The sequence below is a fragment of the Vicugna pacos genome, chromosome 5 (assembly GCF_048564905.1).
Source record: "Vicugna pacos chromosome 5, VicPac4, whole genome shotgun sequence".
Classification (NCBI taxonomy): Eukaryota; Metazoa; Chordata; class Mammalia; order Artiodactyla; family Camelidae; genus Vicugna; species Vicugna pacos.
The window spans coordinates 62,800,022-62,818,613 of NC_132991.1; the positions used below are offsets into that span (position 1 = coordinate 62,800,022).

An 18,592-nucleotide genomic window follows, 5' to 3' on the forward strand; every position below is an offset into this window, starting at 1 on the left:
TTGGCTCCCATGGCATTGGGATGTATTGAAGCAAAGATGCTGTCCTTGGATTCTGAATATCCTGAACTCAAATCCTGGCTTCAGTGTGCACTACCCCTGAAATCTTGAAAAAAATGTACTTAAACACTGTGAGTCACTGTTTTGTTTGTAAAATATGCAGGAGGGATGCATACCTTCTAAGAACTCTCAAGTTGAGACTTATGTGAAGTAACATACACAAAGGTCTCAAAGCTTTTGTTTTTAACCTCCATTGAACTTTTCTGGCTTTGGGTTTCTGCCTCTCATTGTTCATTAAAAGCATCCTATCTTCTGTATATCTATGTGTATACAGATCTTCAAGAATACAAGTCTTCAAATACAAGGTTGAAGACATGTCTTTCAAAATAGATTACAAATCCATTGAAGGCAAGTTAATAGCTAACAATTTGGTCTAATTATAGCTTCTAAGAGAAATATCATCAAAGAAATATATAACCTATCATGCTGAAATCACAGATACTGACATAGGGTAATCTATTAAATCCTGACTATTAATAGAAGCATACATACAAATTGTGAGTGTATGTTATTTTAAATCAACTTAAGATCTTTGGAACTTTCAAACTTATAAGAATTAATATGCAGAAAATATATAATATAATATTTATTGTATGAACAATCTAAATATCACTTCGAAAACATTTTAAGTAAAACATGTATCTTGCCCATGCTGGACTCAAGTACTCTCTCACACTTTCAAAATGCACAATTATTTGTCAAAATTATAAAAACACTGTTTAATATAGTTCCCTGTGCTATACAGTAGGACTTTGTTATCTACTGTATATATAGTAGTTAGTATCTGCAAATCCTGAACTCCCAACTTATAATAGCCTATAATGAAAAAGAATATGAAAAGGAATATACATATGTATAACTGAATCACTATGCTGTACACCAGAAACTAATACAACATTGTAACATTGTAAATTGACTATACTTCAATTAAAAAAAACATTGTTTAAATAATGAATTCAATGAGGGTTCTCAAAACATTAAATATTTGATGTAAAATATTATTTAAGATATATATGATACAAGAAATTATTACTTAAAAATTAATAGAGGCCTGTCAAATCTGTGACATCACCTAAAATATCTCATCTTATCACATGGAACATAAAACAAATTAAAAATAAAATGTATTTTTGGCATTAGTTCATAGGTCTGGAAATTCTCACAGTAATGCTCCTCTTTACAGAGAAAAATAAACTTTTTTATGTAAGGTCCAACATTTAGTATTCTGAAAGAGGGTATGAAGACTAAAACCATAAGATAGTAATATGTAGTAACTGATAAAATTGTTTTCCTTTAAAGTCAATTACTTTACACATAATATATTATACATTCATCCTAGCAGCATGACTGCCTAGTAAAATAAAAGAGTACTTTTTTTAAACTACAGTGAAACTGAGATTTAGTGAACTATAATGTGAGTTGATAGCGAATTCAGGGGACATAACCCATTTTCTGCAAGTCAAATCAATGAGTTCCATTAAAGTATCCAAACATCTCTATTTTCATTCTGCATTCAAAATAGTAAATACTCACATACTTAGTATATATACGTGAACGTCCACAGACTGGAGTGGAGGAAACAACAAATGGTATCACAAACATATCACAGTAAAGGAGCATAAAAAGTATAGCATGTGCTCATATGTTACATACAATGAAATATATCTATTTCTTTCTCTAAATTGCTTCTATATTTAATACACGTCAAGGCTAATTGTTTATTGTTATATATATTTTTTCTACCAGAAAGTATAAGTTATCATTAGAAAGTAAAGTACTGACCCTTCTCTGTCTTATGCCTAAGGGTTAACAACTTTTAGGTGGCACTTTCCCCCTGGAAAACTTCAATCAAATATAAGCACAAAACATTCTTGTCCAGTTTTGCCATGCCTCGTGAGCAAGTTAAATAAAAAGTCAATAGAAACTAACATGTGGAGGAGAGGACATTCAAAGGGAGTGTTCCAGCTAAGGTGACACCTGCATTATTACATCTGCCAGAAGTTTGTGGCTGCAGGGAAATGGCCAACTTTACTGAGCTCAATTTAGCACTTGAATGCCCAAGTGGAACTCACCAGGCTTGCCCTAGATTGTTTTCCTAAGCTACAGGCACACCTATGACTTTCCAGCACTCATCAACGGACGTAGTTTATCATATTGAACTTAGTGATGTTCATATGAAAATTGGGTCCTTCTCTTTTTTACTACATTGATTGTAGCAATAAGTGGCAGTGAGGGGGGAAGAGAATATTAATATCAGAATTAAAACAGTAAAAAAAATGAGCCTATAATATATTGGACAAAAGCATTTCCTGAATAATTTGCACATTAATCCATAGAAAATTAAGTTTATATCAACAATTAGTAGAGAAATAAATCCAAATTTTAGCCTCATATACTTAGATGGCATGAACTGTATCACAATGGCCATATCCCCTACTTTTGAATATCTAAGATGGATGAAAACAGATTCCTTTTAAATAGTTAAGCATGATGATGCCAACATAAGTAGCAGCATTGTGCAAAACAACAACAACAACAAAACAAGAAGCAAAATGGACCATTCTAGGAAAATTGCCCAAATTGAAAGAAATGCAGTTACCATAAATGGTGGAACCCTTCCCTTTGGAGATCTAACATGGCACAGCACAAGCCCTGGCTGGCTGTCTTCTTTAACCCAATGACTTGAAGGAAAGATTCAAAATTTGATTCAACTTAGTTTTCGCCAGTAAAAGAGCAAAATTATAGAAATTCAGTGGGTACAATAAAATTCTTGAGCTAGACAGTCAGTCAGAAATAGCTGAAGAACCCAAAAATTAAAATAAGGAAATGAAAAAATTTAAAAAGAGTTCTAAGCAGAGGATAGGCAGATGCTCAAAGATGATAATTAGCACTCAGTGTTTCCCCTGCCTGCTCACATTGTTGTTCTTTTTTTAAGTAACATGATTGTCTTTCACCTAAAACTGATAATCCAATTTAATATTATAAATAAAAATGTTTGAGGAGTAATGTCCTGAAATAGTTCTTGCCCACAAACCAGCTTTACTAGAGCTGATTTCCTTACTTACTTACAGTAAAAGGGGTTCAGCTGAGCTATTTTTGTACCTGTGCTCATCTATTAATTACTAATATAGTTGAAATCTTTATCAGATGTGCTAGTTCTACATTGATGGGACTATTCTCTCTTTATTAACTACGTAACTATACTGGAAGTGTCTCCTATACGTAATCTTATTTTCTCCAGACATTATATAATTCACTTTTCCATATCCTTAAACATATACACACACACACATCTATATATGTATGTGTATATGTACATATACACATATACATATTTATCTATGCATATATACATACACATGTGTTTCTGTACATATGTATATGTGTTTACACACATACACTCTTATATATAGCAGAGTGGTTAAATATCAAACATCCTAGGTTCTAGAGTCCTGCTCAGATTTGGTCTTAATTCTGTCATTTACTAGCATGTGATATCAAGAAGTTGCTAAATAGCTCAGTGCCTCAGTTTCCTATCTCTAAAGTCAGGATAATTACTGACTTTTAGGTTATGGGAATGATTAAATGAAACAATGTATTAGAGCAGTGTCTGATACGTAGTCAACAAATTTGGTGATTATTACCTTGCACTTGGAAGGTGTTTGACTGAATCAAAATTCAAATCTCTGTTCTAAACCCATTCTTTGTTACTTTATTGAACCATTCTTACCAAGAGACTCTAGTTGATAAAAACATTTGACATATTTATCTGCTTGACTTATGGTACCTGCACTTCCGCCCTCCAATTCGGATTTATTTGCATGACCAAAATTGAATGTCTAAGCACTAATAGAGGAAAGGATTACAGGTGAGATTTTTGTAATTTTTAATAGATCAAAATAAGTATATTTTTCTTCTAGTGAAAATGCTATATGGGAGAAGCATTATGTGTGAAGGAATCAGTGTTGGTAAGATAAGTGAGTGTGGGGAAAATATACTAAAGTCAGGGTAGCTTGGCAGTGAAGGCCAATGGATAAGCTTATGCAAATGTTACAGCTACACTGAAACTTCTGACAGGCTCGAAGTTTTTACACTCCTTGCAAAGTGGTCTTGTAACGTGAAATTCAAACATCTAGATCCCAATGCATATGCATAACACACATTGGAATCCTCCATGATACAACTCACATCACACTGAGTAAAGAGAAACTTTTAAAAACCTAAAGAAATCCACTGTGAAATATGTTATCACTCCAGGTCGATTAATGCCACTATACCAGCTTATAAATTTGGGGAACTGCCTAGAACAGTCAACTTTCCTAGCAGGCCCTTGGGCAGCAATAAACAATTTAAGAATAAAAGGAGAAAGTCAGTGAACTCAAGTAGTGAAGAGGAATTTTTCTTGCTGAAGCTGTCTGAATAGTGATTAATACCTAAGTTGGTAAGAATGGATTTTGCTCTGGAAGTTTCCAGAGGGTTGCCCTTGCTGGGCCCATGTATTGAAGATGGCAAACTGAGTTCTGATGGAAGCAAGCACTCAGAGCTGGGATGCTGAGGGATGCTGAGCTGATCATTCTAACAACTGGCTAACTTGTCCCCTCACCCAGGAGAAGACTGGGCTTTCATACTTCATCCTCAGCGTGATATGTGTTTCTCTCCACTCTTCAAGGAAGTAAGAAAATAATAATTTCCACTTTCTCACAGACATGAAAAACTGATCAGCTACTTCCACAGTGCCAACCTTGTTAAAATCATTGTTTTGTTTCTCTACTCCAGTATGAGACATTCACATATATGCCTACATTGGGTATATTCCATTTGGAAGTCAAATTCTGGACCTCATTTCAGACGACTATATGTAAATATAAGTCATAGACTGCCATCAATGTAAGTGCTAATCTCATCTTCTGCTAGTTAATGTGTTTATTGGATTTTAGAAGAATTTTAGCATGATTAACAACTGTAGAGTGGGAATTTGTGCCCATTAGCATAATGGACTGTTATTGATCTTTTGATAAGAATGACACTTATATCACTAGCTATCATTGCTTCCTCATAACAAAAATAGGGCTGGTATTAAAATCAGTGCCAATGCATCATAAAGAAAATTAAGAAATGATACATTGCAAAATATATAAGCAAGTGTAAATTGTGACTCTGAAAATGGGTCTTAAAATGCATAATATCTAAAATCACAAAATACTCTTCATTATAACAAGTAGCATTTTCATCTTCAGGGAGAATAAGAGAAAACTTTCTTGGGCACTTATGCGCCAGAGGTCCTTTACACATACATCATTTAAGCTCCATAACAAAATTATAGTAGACATTAGCTGGAAGAATGTGAGGTTGGAGAAGTGAGGGAGGTCACGTGCCCGTGATTCCGTGGTGCACACCCATCTGTCTGACTGGCCCCATGGCCTGTGCTCTTTCCAATCCACAAGGAAGGAACCAGGTGAAATTTTACCCACATTTAGCATTCTATACTTTATCCTCTCTTTAAGCTTCTCCTTTTCTCCTAATTAAGATTCCCACTGCCTATTTCCCATGGACCTATAAGAAAATTTCAAAGGGACTTGAGCATGTTGGTACCAGAAATATATTCAGGCAAGAGAATTTAGGGATCGTCCCAAATCACACCAAAGAAATAGCTACCTCCTAAGCCTATGTCTAAAGCCAGCCTTTCCAACATGGGACCAGCTGAGATTTTGAAACAAAGTTAACTATAGGTAAATACAAATGAAAAAGAGCAGCTGATCTTAACCTTTCCCCAACTGGCACTACATAATTCAGCCATACAATGCCAACTGTTACTAGAGAACTCCTATTACTGTTGTAGCAGTATCTTCCTTGATGTCTGAGCATCCTTGGGTAATTAGAGGCTGAGAAAAAGCAGAAGATGTCATAATCCAGGCTAATGGTGAGGATAATCAAAATAGGGCAAAAAAAAAGGCAAGTCCTACACCATCAGTTGCAATATTCTTTCAACCTCAGACCCCAGTGTAACACAGAAAAATTGAGAAAGGTAGCTTCAGTGGCCATCTATTCTTATTTTATTTATCCAACGCTTCTAAATAACAATCACTATCAAATTGCTATGTGTGCATCTATGACACTCAAAAAAATTAATTAAACCGTAAAGTGGCCCTCAGATAATAATCAGTTCAGGATTTAGTTAACACCCTAACACCATCGATCATCTATTGAGTTCTTGAAACAAGAGATAATTGAAAGCATTCTGTTTTAGAGTCTTTTAAATTATTAAAAGCTTTATATAAAAAAATTTTAGTGTAGATCATTGTGAACAATATAAAATCTATATTTACAAATATAGATTTATGCCAGAAAATGGAGACTTTAGTTTAAAATGTCAAATTATCAGCAACAAATACAACAGAATGTGAAAGTCAGAAAGATATTGTAAGTGATCTGTAACAGTGAGCCGTTCTAATAATCCTCCAAGCACCTATTTTACTATCAACGTACACTCATTTCTGCTTAGTTAGAATTTCAACCTACCTTCTGGTTGTAACAGAAGCTATTCAATTAAAACATCTAATTTGTCCAAAAATCAGAATGTATATCAAGTGGAAATTTAAATCACAATAACATCTGTTGTTTTTCACCCCAGGTCTCTTCCACGGCTACAATTAGCATACTGTAAGTTTCTAGCACCCTCATGTGGTTTAATTGGAGTGGTTTCAGAGGCATTTGAAATCAGTTGTCTGAAACTGAAAACACTGGAACAAGACTATAATTCAACATAGAAGTTCTGCTGGCATCATAAACCAAGAAAGGAAACCTCAAGTCAGCAAAATTCTAAGATGAATGTACAGGCTCAATTCTTAACTTATCTGCTATCTACTGTTCATTTTATGTGATCACCACGAAGGATGACTTACAAGCAACTAAGCTAGTTTCACATTTGGCAGATTGGAATCCCCGATTTTCAAAACCAAGCATCGTTGCAGGTAATTGTTGAATGGATGAAAAAGAACCTCATTTTACTTAAAAAGAAAAGCAAGTGTTTTTATTGCCCAGTTTGTGTGCATCTTGATTAGGTAAACACAGTAACTCAATTATATGATGCAGTAGTTTGAGTTGAGAAATCCAGGCTTTGAGAGCTTCCACTGTCTTCAGCCACATTTTAAGTGATTAACTTTTCTACATTTACTAAAATCACTTGAGAATAATTTATGCAAACAAAAGTTTTCCCTCTCTAAACACACGCCTAGGCTTGCAGGTGAGAGTTCTTCCCAGTACTATTTCAAAGCCCTCTTGAAGGAGAGAAGCTAAAGAGGATTTTATTGTCTTTCTGAAATTGGTAATACTCCTATTACCAAAGATCCATGCTTAAAACCTGTGACTTCATGTGCCTCAAGGAACGACCTTCTCATGAAATTTAAAAAAAAAGTAGATTTTAAAACACTGATATTATCGGAATATTCTGAACATGAAATAAACTTTTTAAAAATAATTGGCCATGAAGGAGATAAAAATGCAAATTAGCACGAGGTAAAGAGTCTATGAACAGAAATTTGAATGCAGCTTATTTGCATGCTAAACTGAATGTCCCAATGTTAAAAATATCAGTAGAATGCAAGAGGCATATGTTTGCTCATCCATACGCAGCAACATGTAGGTTAATATTAAAAGCAAAATATAGACTTCAGAACTTGGAACATTTACAGAAAACAGAAATATTATTCATTTCATTATTGATTAATAAAATCTAAATCTAAGTAATGCTTGGTAATTAAATAGCACATGAATTCATAAATGTACACTAATTTTCATAAATTCAAAAGACCTAATAAAAATATCACCATGTTTGATGGCAAGGGTAGGGGTAGGAGAAAACTAAAAATATTAATAGATGACTTTAAAAGGTAAACATCTAAAAACTGCCATTTCTCCTGGCTATGGCTACTGCTTTTCAACACTGGCACCATTTACTTCACTGAAGCAGAATTTGGGCCAAACATGGAAGGGTAAGAGGAAGACAAACTTGCACAGAGGATACCTGGAGTCAATCAAAGCACTACGGCCTTACCTGTTGAGCCCTTTTAGTGTCTTTTCCATGTTTAAAATGTCACGCATCTTATACAAAAACCACTTGTCAATGGATGTGAGCTGCATAATCTCGTCAAGGGACATGTTGTCTTCCAACGCCTGCCAAAAGGAGAAGAGCTGTTGTCTTTGGCAAACACTTTATAAATGTCTTATTTGGTTGAAAACATGGCAGCCTTTCCCCTCCATGTTATTCAGAGAGCCTGAGGCTATAGACTGAGAATGAAACTGATACCATATCACTGATGTTCCTCCCAATAAACCTACGGACATCGCCAACTATATCCACAAACGGCATGCAAAGGAGGCGCCCCGAGTTAGTCAGAGTGGTGTGTGCTCAGAAAAATCCCCCGAACAGGCTCTTTATATGACTGCTTTTTATATGACTGTGTGACCAATTAGATTCTAAATCTGAGACATCTTTTTGGAATTAGAGAGAATCTCTTGAAACTATAGTTACGCCAAATCGGTAAGAAAATGTAGAATCAATATAATGATCTTTTAACTTGTATTTTGGATAATTACCCTTTAGCATATTTCACGTATTTTTATCACTTCACTCCACATTCACACAAACCAGTCAGTGAGAATTTATGGATCATATCTCTGGCTTGGTGTTATTTCTCTAGAATATTTCCTCACAGAGGACTTCAGAAAATTATTCTGAATCAGTTACTGTGACTTTTGTGCTAAGACGGGCATTTTACAAAATTCTAAAATATTCTAAAACAATGTAGTAATAACTGCTGTTCTGACAGGCAGCTTGGCTTTCTCCTCAAGCTTACTTTAACAATTTCTTAAAAGTAAAATTGCAATGGTGGGTCATAAAGCTGAGTACAAAAGGCAGCTGAAAGAAGAGAGAAACTCTCAAAACCAAAACCTTCATATTCAAAAGGTGCCTACTCTTAGTCTTTACTATTTTTAGATATCCATAGTCGATGAAAAAAATGTTAATCAATTAATATTTCAAAACAATGTATTTTAGAATGGAATGCTGCATTTTTAAATCCCACTAAGAAATATGTGTAACTAATGACTGCTGTTATATTTCTTAATTTTCTTAAAACTTTTACTTATTTCTAGTATCAGAGAGACCATGATTACAAGTGTTGAGAAACCATGATTACAAGTGTTGAGAGACAATACAGCTCATAATTTTGTTGACGAGAATGAAATGACATCTAATGGGAATACTCAAAGGCATGTTTGCTTCATAGGTCTATCTATGTTTCTTTTGTTTAATTCTCCCTGTAACTGTAGCCAGGTTCGTTCCTTAATATTCTGTCTTACTTGCCAAGTGATTAAAGGGACAGTTGGCTGGTTGGCCATCAACATTGTGAGGGGGATAGAACTTTAAGTCAGTGACACTTTTGGCAGACCAAAGGATGTTTTCACACGACTGCACACAGTAATTATCCTGCAATTGACGGAGGACCTGGAATCTGTGGTCATTTCACTGTGAGGAAGGATGACCAGCATCACATCCACAGTTCTGAGTGGGAAGCAGGATCCTGCCAGTCTTAGGACTTGGTCTTCAAGCGCTGCAACCTGCCATGTCACACAGCAGTAACGAAGTCCATAATGACCCCAAATATGTTTGAGGTTACTCTGATGTTCCCCAAATCAAAAATAATGCCCTGCATTCTCTTCCAGTCAAAAGAGGTGATGACCAGTCATCCTGAAATAAGACTGCTGCAGAAATCAGACCTCAGAGCAAGTTGCCCTTTCTAAGAAGCATGAAAGCGAGTGAAGATTTACTCACTCCCTTCCTTCTTTTTCCCCTTCAGCCCTCCATACTCCTTACACTCTTTGTCAAAATCACGAAGTTCCTGGTTGCTGTGGAAATGAACAGTAATGATGACCTCTAACAAACAGAAATCAGTTCCTTCTCCCGGCACTCTGGCAAGCAGTAATTTATACCTCAGACCCTGCACTTCTTGCTCGTACTGTGTGCTAGAAAGAATCTCCACACATTTTCCCTGAATTCTCATTCTTTATAAGTCTGTTAGAAAAGAATGAGAGATATGCTTGAGTTTTACAGCCTCGCTGGGAACCCAGAAATACTTCCTTTTTTCATCCACCTCAAGATGGCAGAAGTATGATTACTAGACTAAAGGAAAAAAATCTATTTACTGCCCTTTGTCTGAGAAAAAAATTGTATGTATACACACACACACATACACACATATATGAATGTGGTACGTTGCTTTTTAAGCAAAAGACTGAAATAAGAACAAGAAGGTGAAATGGCTTTCTAGAATAACCTCTCATCTCACCACCATGGAAAAATGTTAATTCTCCATTATCTTGAAACTCAGCATTGAGAAATGTCCATCAAAAAATACTAGTATCTCCAAGACTTCTTCAGAATTTCAGTGGAAATTAAATAACCTGCATTTAGAAATCATAACTGTAAGGAGAGTATACATTGAATGCATTGAAGGAAACATTCCCTTCCCTTCTTTCTCTCTCTGCAGGACTCTCTTTACATGGACATAAAAGTTGCAGTGAGTTTGAGATCACTAACAGCATTTTTCTGTTGCTACAAAGACCAATTATAGAGACAGTTCCCTTTTTAAAGACAAAATTCATATTTTCATCAACTCATCCTACATGCACATACACACACATACAATGGTCATCAGGGCTTTGCAGCTCCAGGGTAGTCTGACACTGTTGGAGGATTAATACCTAAGTTTCCTTAAATGTCAGAAAGCAATTCGGGGATTTCTAACCAGACAGATCCCAGCTGCCCAAGTATCTTTTATAAAATCAGACGAGCTGAAACTTCAGAATTCTAAGCATAGTAAAAAGAAAGGAGATTAATATGGCATTTAATTTGTATTAAAGGTAACTGGTGGGTGGAAGTGAGAAATATGGGGCTTTTTTGTTCTAGAAAACCAATAAAATAATTACACAGAAAAGCCTATAATCATAGAAATTCTTTATAGTTTGCTGTTGCTTAAATACAGAAAAAGGAGCAAATAAATAAAGATTATTCTAGACTCTTAGGTAGCACATACCAAGTGATATTCTTATTTTATGAATCTTCCTTTCTTAAATACAATTATACATTTTCAAGGAGTGAGTAATGAGAGTGATAGGAAATGACAAATCAGTATTATTACATACCTTGGAGTATTGATAATATGTGCACTAAAAGGCAAGATCATTTTGCCTATTTGATCATCCTTTAAAACTGCAATGTATCCTTTAAGGGGAGACTTAAAGTCAAAAAAGGGATAATTTTTCATTAATTATAGAATAATCTGATGAAATACACAGAAGTTTCCAATTTAAGACTATTAAAGAGAAATAATTTTTTTCCAAAAGAAAAATCCCTGAATTCAAGACCACTTAGTGATTCAGTTTTACATTTAAGTCTAGGCTGACCATATTCAGAGAATATCTGATAGCACTGGGCCCCGTGTCCCCTATTACCCTGGCGATGGCATAGATGCGGGTGCTGGATGGCTCCGCCAGCTCTCTTCTGAGATCGATGTTGGATGGCCACTCTTTGTTCATTGGGAGACGGGAAGTGAAACCATCTATAGACGGGTGGCACATCCGTAAAGCCTTCTGGAAACTCTCCTCAAAGGTACGACCAATAGCCATGACCTGTAATCCACATTTAAGACCCATATTTATAGAAAGAGCTTGCATGTTTTTAATTTGTAACAAAACTAAAAATTGAATATTTTTCAAAAAAGACTAGGAACAAGACAGAACAGAAGAATGTTACTGAAGTGTATTTTTCTTCCTCTCCTTTTCTCCATAGTTTTGATGTAATGAGTCTTTAACATCATTGGGTCACTCTTTTATCACTTAGGGAATTTGCTAAGACTAATGAGGAAATGACCCATATTTGCTTTGGACCATAGTACGGAAATAAAGAATTTGTGGCCAGAGTATATAGACCCTTCCTTAATAAGAGTTTGTTTTTGTGCAGATGTCCCTCAGAATAAAAAGCAAATGAAGAGAAACTAGACATGTATTAATACAAAAACAGAACTATGTCTAACTGGGTATCAGTATCCAAGACAGGCTGTCTTTCTTTAAAGCTAAGCATTAATATTAATAGAACCTTGAGAATCATAACAAATACTGACAGATTCAGATTTTGAATGTAGGTGGAGACTAAATTCCCCATGACAAATTCAATATGTCTTCCCACAATCTTTGCAGCTGATCATACACTAATCAATTAAGAAAACCATATGGTGATTTAGTTTGGACAAGTTACAAGTCAGAACTAAACTTAAATTAACCTTGAAGGCTACCCAGTTATTTTCAGTGCATAAACACTATCTTTGATTCTTTCCATGGAATAATAGATTGCTATGCATTTTTGGTCTCCAATTTAAAATAATAACAGTCATAATGCTCCCTTCAGTAAACTTCCGTGATGCCTCAAATAGACCCGAATTCCCATTAACGTCAGTTTAGTAAATCTTCATGTCAACTGAGTGACAAGATACATATTCAGAGATCACTAAAGCCAAACAGATAACCTTTTCACACTGCTACAAATTTAATTAGAAATAAGGGAAGAGTCTCAAGAGCAGGGACAAACAAAATGTTAGTCTAATTCAGATATGCAATTTGTGAGGCATACTGGTGTTTGAAGAGTTAGACATATATTCATAGCCTCAAAAAGTAGCAGAAATAAGATATTTTATGGTACTATCAAATTAAGAAAATATTTTGGAATATTTAATAAACCTTGTAACTATTACATATTTAAAAGGTGGCCCTAAAGTAACTAGTTCCATAAGGAACTCACCATGAATTTTTATTATTTTTAAGTACATTGTATATAGTGGTATATGGAGTCTATTCAGTAAAAGAGAAGTAAACATACATATATAATAATAAAAGGAATACATAATTGTCTTTGCTCAAAATTTGTGCCTTTTAATACTTTATATTATTAAAATTCACATTCATTAAGTGAATTCACCATTTTTCAGTGGAACAACTATCCCAGCTTTCCCTGGCCCTATTCTACTATGCTGTCATAGCACCTGCATGTAAATACTGTATTTTAAATTTTACCACCATTTAACTCATATTATACTTGGTTCTGTTTAAATATTCTGCACATGCCAGCTACAGAAAATATGTCACAATTATCTACATCTTCTTTACTGTTTTATAAACCTCCCAGTGTCTTACATGTAGTAAGAACTCAGGAAATGTTTACTAACTTGAGTTGAACTAAATGTAATGTGTTAAATGTTCACTGAAAATAAAAATCTTTCGATAATAAACCTTAAGTGAACACATTACGAAATTATCTTACATCTTAAATCCTTTGGCCTACAAGCTTTACCATGAACATTGTAAAAGGGGACTCTTTCCACGAAATGTAAAGTGAATAACAGTCGTTTATCTGCTGGAAATACTGCCAACAAAACTTTCATGGCATTTGAGTTATAATTCTGTTGTGCACCTTGAAGCATGATTGGAAAATTAAGATTTAAAACAGCTATGTCTTATGTTGAAACACTAGGGAGGAATGAAATTTCTATACATTCTTCTATCAAGAGCCCAGTATCCAGGCAAACTTAAGACTTCCAATGACACTAAGGGTTTAACAAAATAACTGAGACTGAGAATGAACTAGAGGAATAAACCAAGGACCCACCTCTCCTACACTTTTCATAGAGCTACCAATTCGACTAGATGTTCCGTGAAAACGATCGAGGTCCCAGCGAGGAATCTTGGTGACCATGTAATCCAGGCTGGGTTCAAAGCAGGCTGATGTCTTCCCCGACACAACGTTCTTGATTTCTGGAAGTGGAATTCCTAGGGCAATCTTTGCAGCAATGAATGCCAATGGGTAGCTGTAAAAGAGGAGGCATTTTTTTTTCCTTTCAGTAAAAAGTATTAAAAACAGTGCAAAACATACATTGGTTTTTCTTAGAAATTCTGGTATCATTTTACATCAGGGTATAAAGCACACCTGATTCTCTGTTCTGTATGAAGATTTAACAGTCCCTTATAAAATAAAGCAAGTCATGATAAAGTAGAGAGGAATGGATTGTATTTACACTCTGTGCCTGACATGCAGTGCTACAACTCTCAACCTTCACCACTTCAACCCAAAATCAATACTTTCCTTGATAAATAAAGTGCTCAGTTGTGTATAACCTCCACTAAAGTAAGAATCTGCAAAATATTCTTTTGAAAAAATATATACACGTCTGCACCTAGGAAGATGGTGGAGTTACCTGGTACTGTGGGAAATGTCATGGTCATAAAATGCAGTCATGGGAAGTTTGGGTTTTTGCTCTGGTTCCAGATTATCTTTGAATTTTGGGTGCCTTACACAACTAACATTCTGGGAACTGGACTATACTCTCCTGGAATGTCAGTTTGGGTAACTGTATTTGAGAAAATTCATAGAACTATAGAATTACATATGAGTTCTTTAGTACAACTCCCCATCCAACCGATAAGGAAACTGACAGAGGCAATCAGTGATGTATCCAAAGTCACACCTTTAGTAGAAGAACCAGAGGAGAACTCAGGTCTCTTGACTCTTGTTTATGTCAACATTCCTTTCACCACTCCAGGCAGCACTGGGTAGTTACATAAACATATCTTTGGGCATAAATATTTTTTTCATTTAAGTTTCATGGCATTTAAATACTAGATGCTAAATATATTAGTAGAAACAGAAGATATTTACAAATTTTCTCTCCAATTATGCTTGCTAGCAATTGTTAAATAGATACAAATTTATTAATTTAGTTTTGAGATTTGCCTATCGAAAAACTCTACGTTGTTTGGTCTTGTGGAGTTTTGCTAAGATAAAATAATGTGTATCGCATGCTTGTGTCCAGTGAACTATATCATTGCCTAACATTTGCTATACACCTGAAAAGCTAATTGAGGACTAAAATTAAGGATTAATTTGCACTTTCTAACAACATCTGCAAAGTGCAATTAAGAAGCAGATTTTTCGCAGCCTGCTTTGACCACCCAGATTTTGATTAGTTTATGATTAGCCAGCAAACAAAGCCAGCTAGCAATACCATTTGCCTCAATCTGGCAGCAAATTCATTAATAACCATGTCCTCAGGACATGATTGGGAGCCAGCATACAGAAATAGGGACTACAGCTTGTAAATGCAGCACCGTCTTCCACTAGCTGTCAATTTTCCAATCCAATCTGTGAAGACTCTGCAAACCAGCGGTCAATCATTCTGGGCTTACCCAGTAGCCTTTGAGGCCAGGGCAGAGCTTCGGGACAGTCTGGCATTCACTTCAATGATACAGTATTCCATTGAGGTCGGATGAAGAGCAAACTGAATGTTGCATTCACCCACAATGCCTAGGTGCCGAACGACATTGATTGACGTCTGTCTCAACAGCTGAAACTCCGTGTTAGAGAGTGTCTGGGCGGGGGCCACAACCACCGAATCACCTGTACATCCAAGCAACACTTGTTATTTGGTAGCATATCTAAATAACCAACTTTAGTGACTTAACCATCTATGTGAATGACACATGACACATGACACATAACAGGCTAAGAGTCTGCTGGGAAAAGCATTATCTTGAAGAAATACATGCTAGGCACATCAGGTGCTATTCCCTCTGATTGTTTCACCCATATTACTCTGACATATTGTTTACAGAAATCTCTCTAAGCTTTCCCAAGCTCATCTAGCTATCAAGGCTTAGTCACCTACTTGACATTAACTTCTTCAATTTCCCTTCTCTGTATCTCAAATTATCTCTCAAGTTCTTCCTTCTATAAAATAGCAGCTCCTCTTCACCCAGGCTGACTCATCCATCAGTTTTCTATATCTCATCCCTTCCTGTTTTCTAACTCCTCTGTAATCATAGCCTCCTGTATCCTCAGTCTCTTTTTTTCATTTGCATCACATTTTATTGACAGAGCACTAAATCCTGAAAACCCCCTTTCCAGTCCTTAGTCACCATCCCTTCTGCCTATAAACATGGTCATATCTCTACTCGTTCAAGAAGCCCCTCTCCTAACTGCCAATTTCAAGAACCATCTCTCATCCTTTACGCGACTAAACTTCTTGAAAGTTTATCAGTTCTGCTTATCACTCATACTCATGTAGTTTCTTCCAATACAACTCACATAACCAACTTTGCATTAAAACTGTCCTCTTGAACATCCAGCATTAAATCCTCATTCTTGACCTTTCATAGCATTTGCTATGGTCAAAACCAAAGCTTTTATAAAATATTTCCTGCATTAGTTTACTTGGTAACTATCACTTCCTTCTTTTTCTTCAACACTAATCCTTCCTTCTTCTCCTGCCCTATAAATCTGAATGTTTCCCAGGGTTCAGTTCTCACCCAACTCTCTTTCTTTCCATGCCTGTGCCTTTGAATGCTTAGACTATGCTTCCAGCTTCAATTATTTCCTTTAAACCAAGTCTACCAATGACTTTGTATCAACTTCTTTATTTCGATCCACTTTTCTTGAATTCCAGCTCCACATTCTCAAACCTCTTCTTGAGAGTTCCACCCACATCTCGCGTTTAGCATTTCTAAATCCTGTGTCATCATCCTTGCCCTCTAGTCTAACTAGTTTCCTTTCCGGAGGAACATATTTATTTCACCCATTTCTATTTATTGTGGCTGTTTTCTCATCCACTTGGTGACTAACATTCTGTCTGTTTGAAGGTTTCTTAACTTCACTCCTTAATTCTCAACACCAAGTCTTGGAGATTTTACCTTCACTATTATTTATATTTGGTCCTTTCCCCAAATGAAATCAGTATCATGAAACTTGCCCTACTTCAGAGGGTTTTTGTGAAGATCAAATTAAATGTAAGTACTTTCAATACTATAAAATACTATATATGTAAAATTGTATCACAAATGTCTCAGCTAAAGACTGTAATTTAAAGAAAAGAATGTAACAAAGACTGCTACGAACCATCAGAGACATGAGCTGAAGGCATTACTACAATGCTTGAAGCTTCTTTGCCTACCTGTATGAACACCCATGGCATCAACATTTTCCATGCTACAGACAGTGACACAGTTATCATCAGCATCTCGGACCACTTCAAATTCTATTTCTTTCCAACCTGTCACTGACCTCTCCACCAGAATCTGATTGGTCATAGCAAAGGCCTAGAAATTGGTGACAAAAGATATCAAAGAGTCAGGAAACATGGATATCTGGCAAAACGCCCTGGCCTAAATCCTGGTCTGCGCTGAAGTCTCAAGCCTAGTCTCCCATCCTCCTCTATGCTCCAGAAGGCACAATGTGCCAGGAAATCAGTGAGGTACCAGGAATAGCATCGTGCAGTGAATATGCTTGATTTACATTATTGAGGCTTGCCATTCAAAGTGCTGATATGACATTAAATCAAACTAATTTAGGAAAAGGAGAAAATAATTGAGCAATCAGGCAAAGGGAAATGAAATTATTTCAGCAGCTAGGCTTCTGTGAAACCAGAAAATGTGATAAGTGTGAATAAATATGGAAAAATAAGTATAAAGACTCTGTCTTTCTCTAAAATAGCTGAGGGTGCTTTGTAAAGAACATACACAATAAAAGTCAGTCGATGTTGATGAGGAGAAGAAAGGAGATGATGATGGTTGTAAACAGTTAGCCAAGATGGCATATGAAACTTGGGAATTAGAAGAATCATACGCGACTATTATTATGGGTAATCACTGCCTAAGTGCTTAAATACTCTGAGTCATATATCATGCATGCCTAATTAAGCAGATATGAATTAGTATAATTATCATTTCTTATTTATTCTTTGCCTACCGGTGGGTAGAACGCTGAACCCCAAATCTGAAAGAAGCAGTCTCTGACCTCAGGACATTTAGTGGCTGAAAACCCAAGAAAGAAATGTCCCTTTGTCTCATAATGTTTTTGATTTGCGATGGCAGTGAAAAGAAGAGAAAGCAATTAGGGAAAGGTAGTTTGATTTTTTCCAAATTATTAGCAGGCTGTTTAATGAAATAATAACTCAGTGTAAACTATTCCATGATGTGCCTCAACATTATTTTTTTAACCTCAGGCTCCAGCAAGTGCAACAGAAAACGTAACACACTGGTCCCCACAGCTATCCATGATGAAGTTTTCAAAGTGGTTAGGAAACTGTGTATCTAGTATGAACAATTTAATAATGATTAATTTGTCATTAGGATTGCCTGCTAAAAGAAGAAATCTGGGAAACAAAGCAGATGAATTTGGGGGAGCTTTTTGCATTCTAATGGAGTAGACTGGACACAGGAACAGTAAAGATCATCTTCGTCTGTTGCCTCAGTTTTTTTCTTCCTAGTCTTAGATTTTATACAAAGATTAATTTAGGGACCTAGATCAGTTAATGTGGTTTGTAGTGATGCTAAATATAATCTCAAGAGAATAAGGAGGAGCTCAGTATATAGCAATACATGTAATTATTCTCAGAGGAAAAGCTAGGTTTTCAACAAAGAAAACCATTCAATGACC

The 18,592-nt window shown here is 35.7% G+C and overlaps 1 protein-coding gene across 2 annotated transcripts in view; it reads right to left on the reverse strand.

Annotated features, from left to right (window-relative positions):
* The window catches only part of CPS1 (carbamoyl-phosphate synthase 1), a 164,691-nt gene that overhangs the window by 50,395 nt on the left and 95,704 nt on the right, over positions 1–18,592 (reverse strand). For both annotated transcript variants that reach the window (XM_072961338.1, XM_006205255.4), the window contains exons 19-23: positions 17,109–17,253; positions 15,349–15,559; positions 13,775–13,973; positions 11,569–11,745; positions 8,111–8,229 (exon numbers count right to left, since the gene is read on the reverse strand). In XM_072961338.1, the coding sequence (XP_072817439.1) occupies positions 8,111–8,229; positions 11,569–11,745; positions 13,775–13,973; positions 15,349–15,559; positions 17,109–17,253 (851 nt within the window). The remainder of the gene's footprint in view (positions 1–8,110; positions 8,230–11,568; positions 11,746–13,774; positions 13,974–15,348; positions 15,560–17,108; positions 17,254–18,592) is intronic.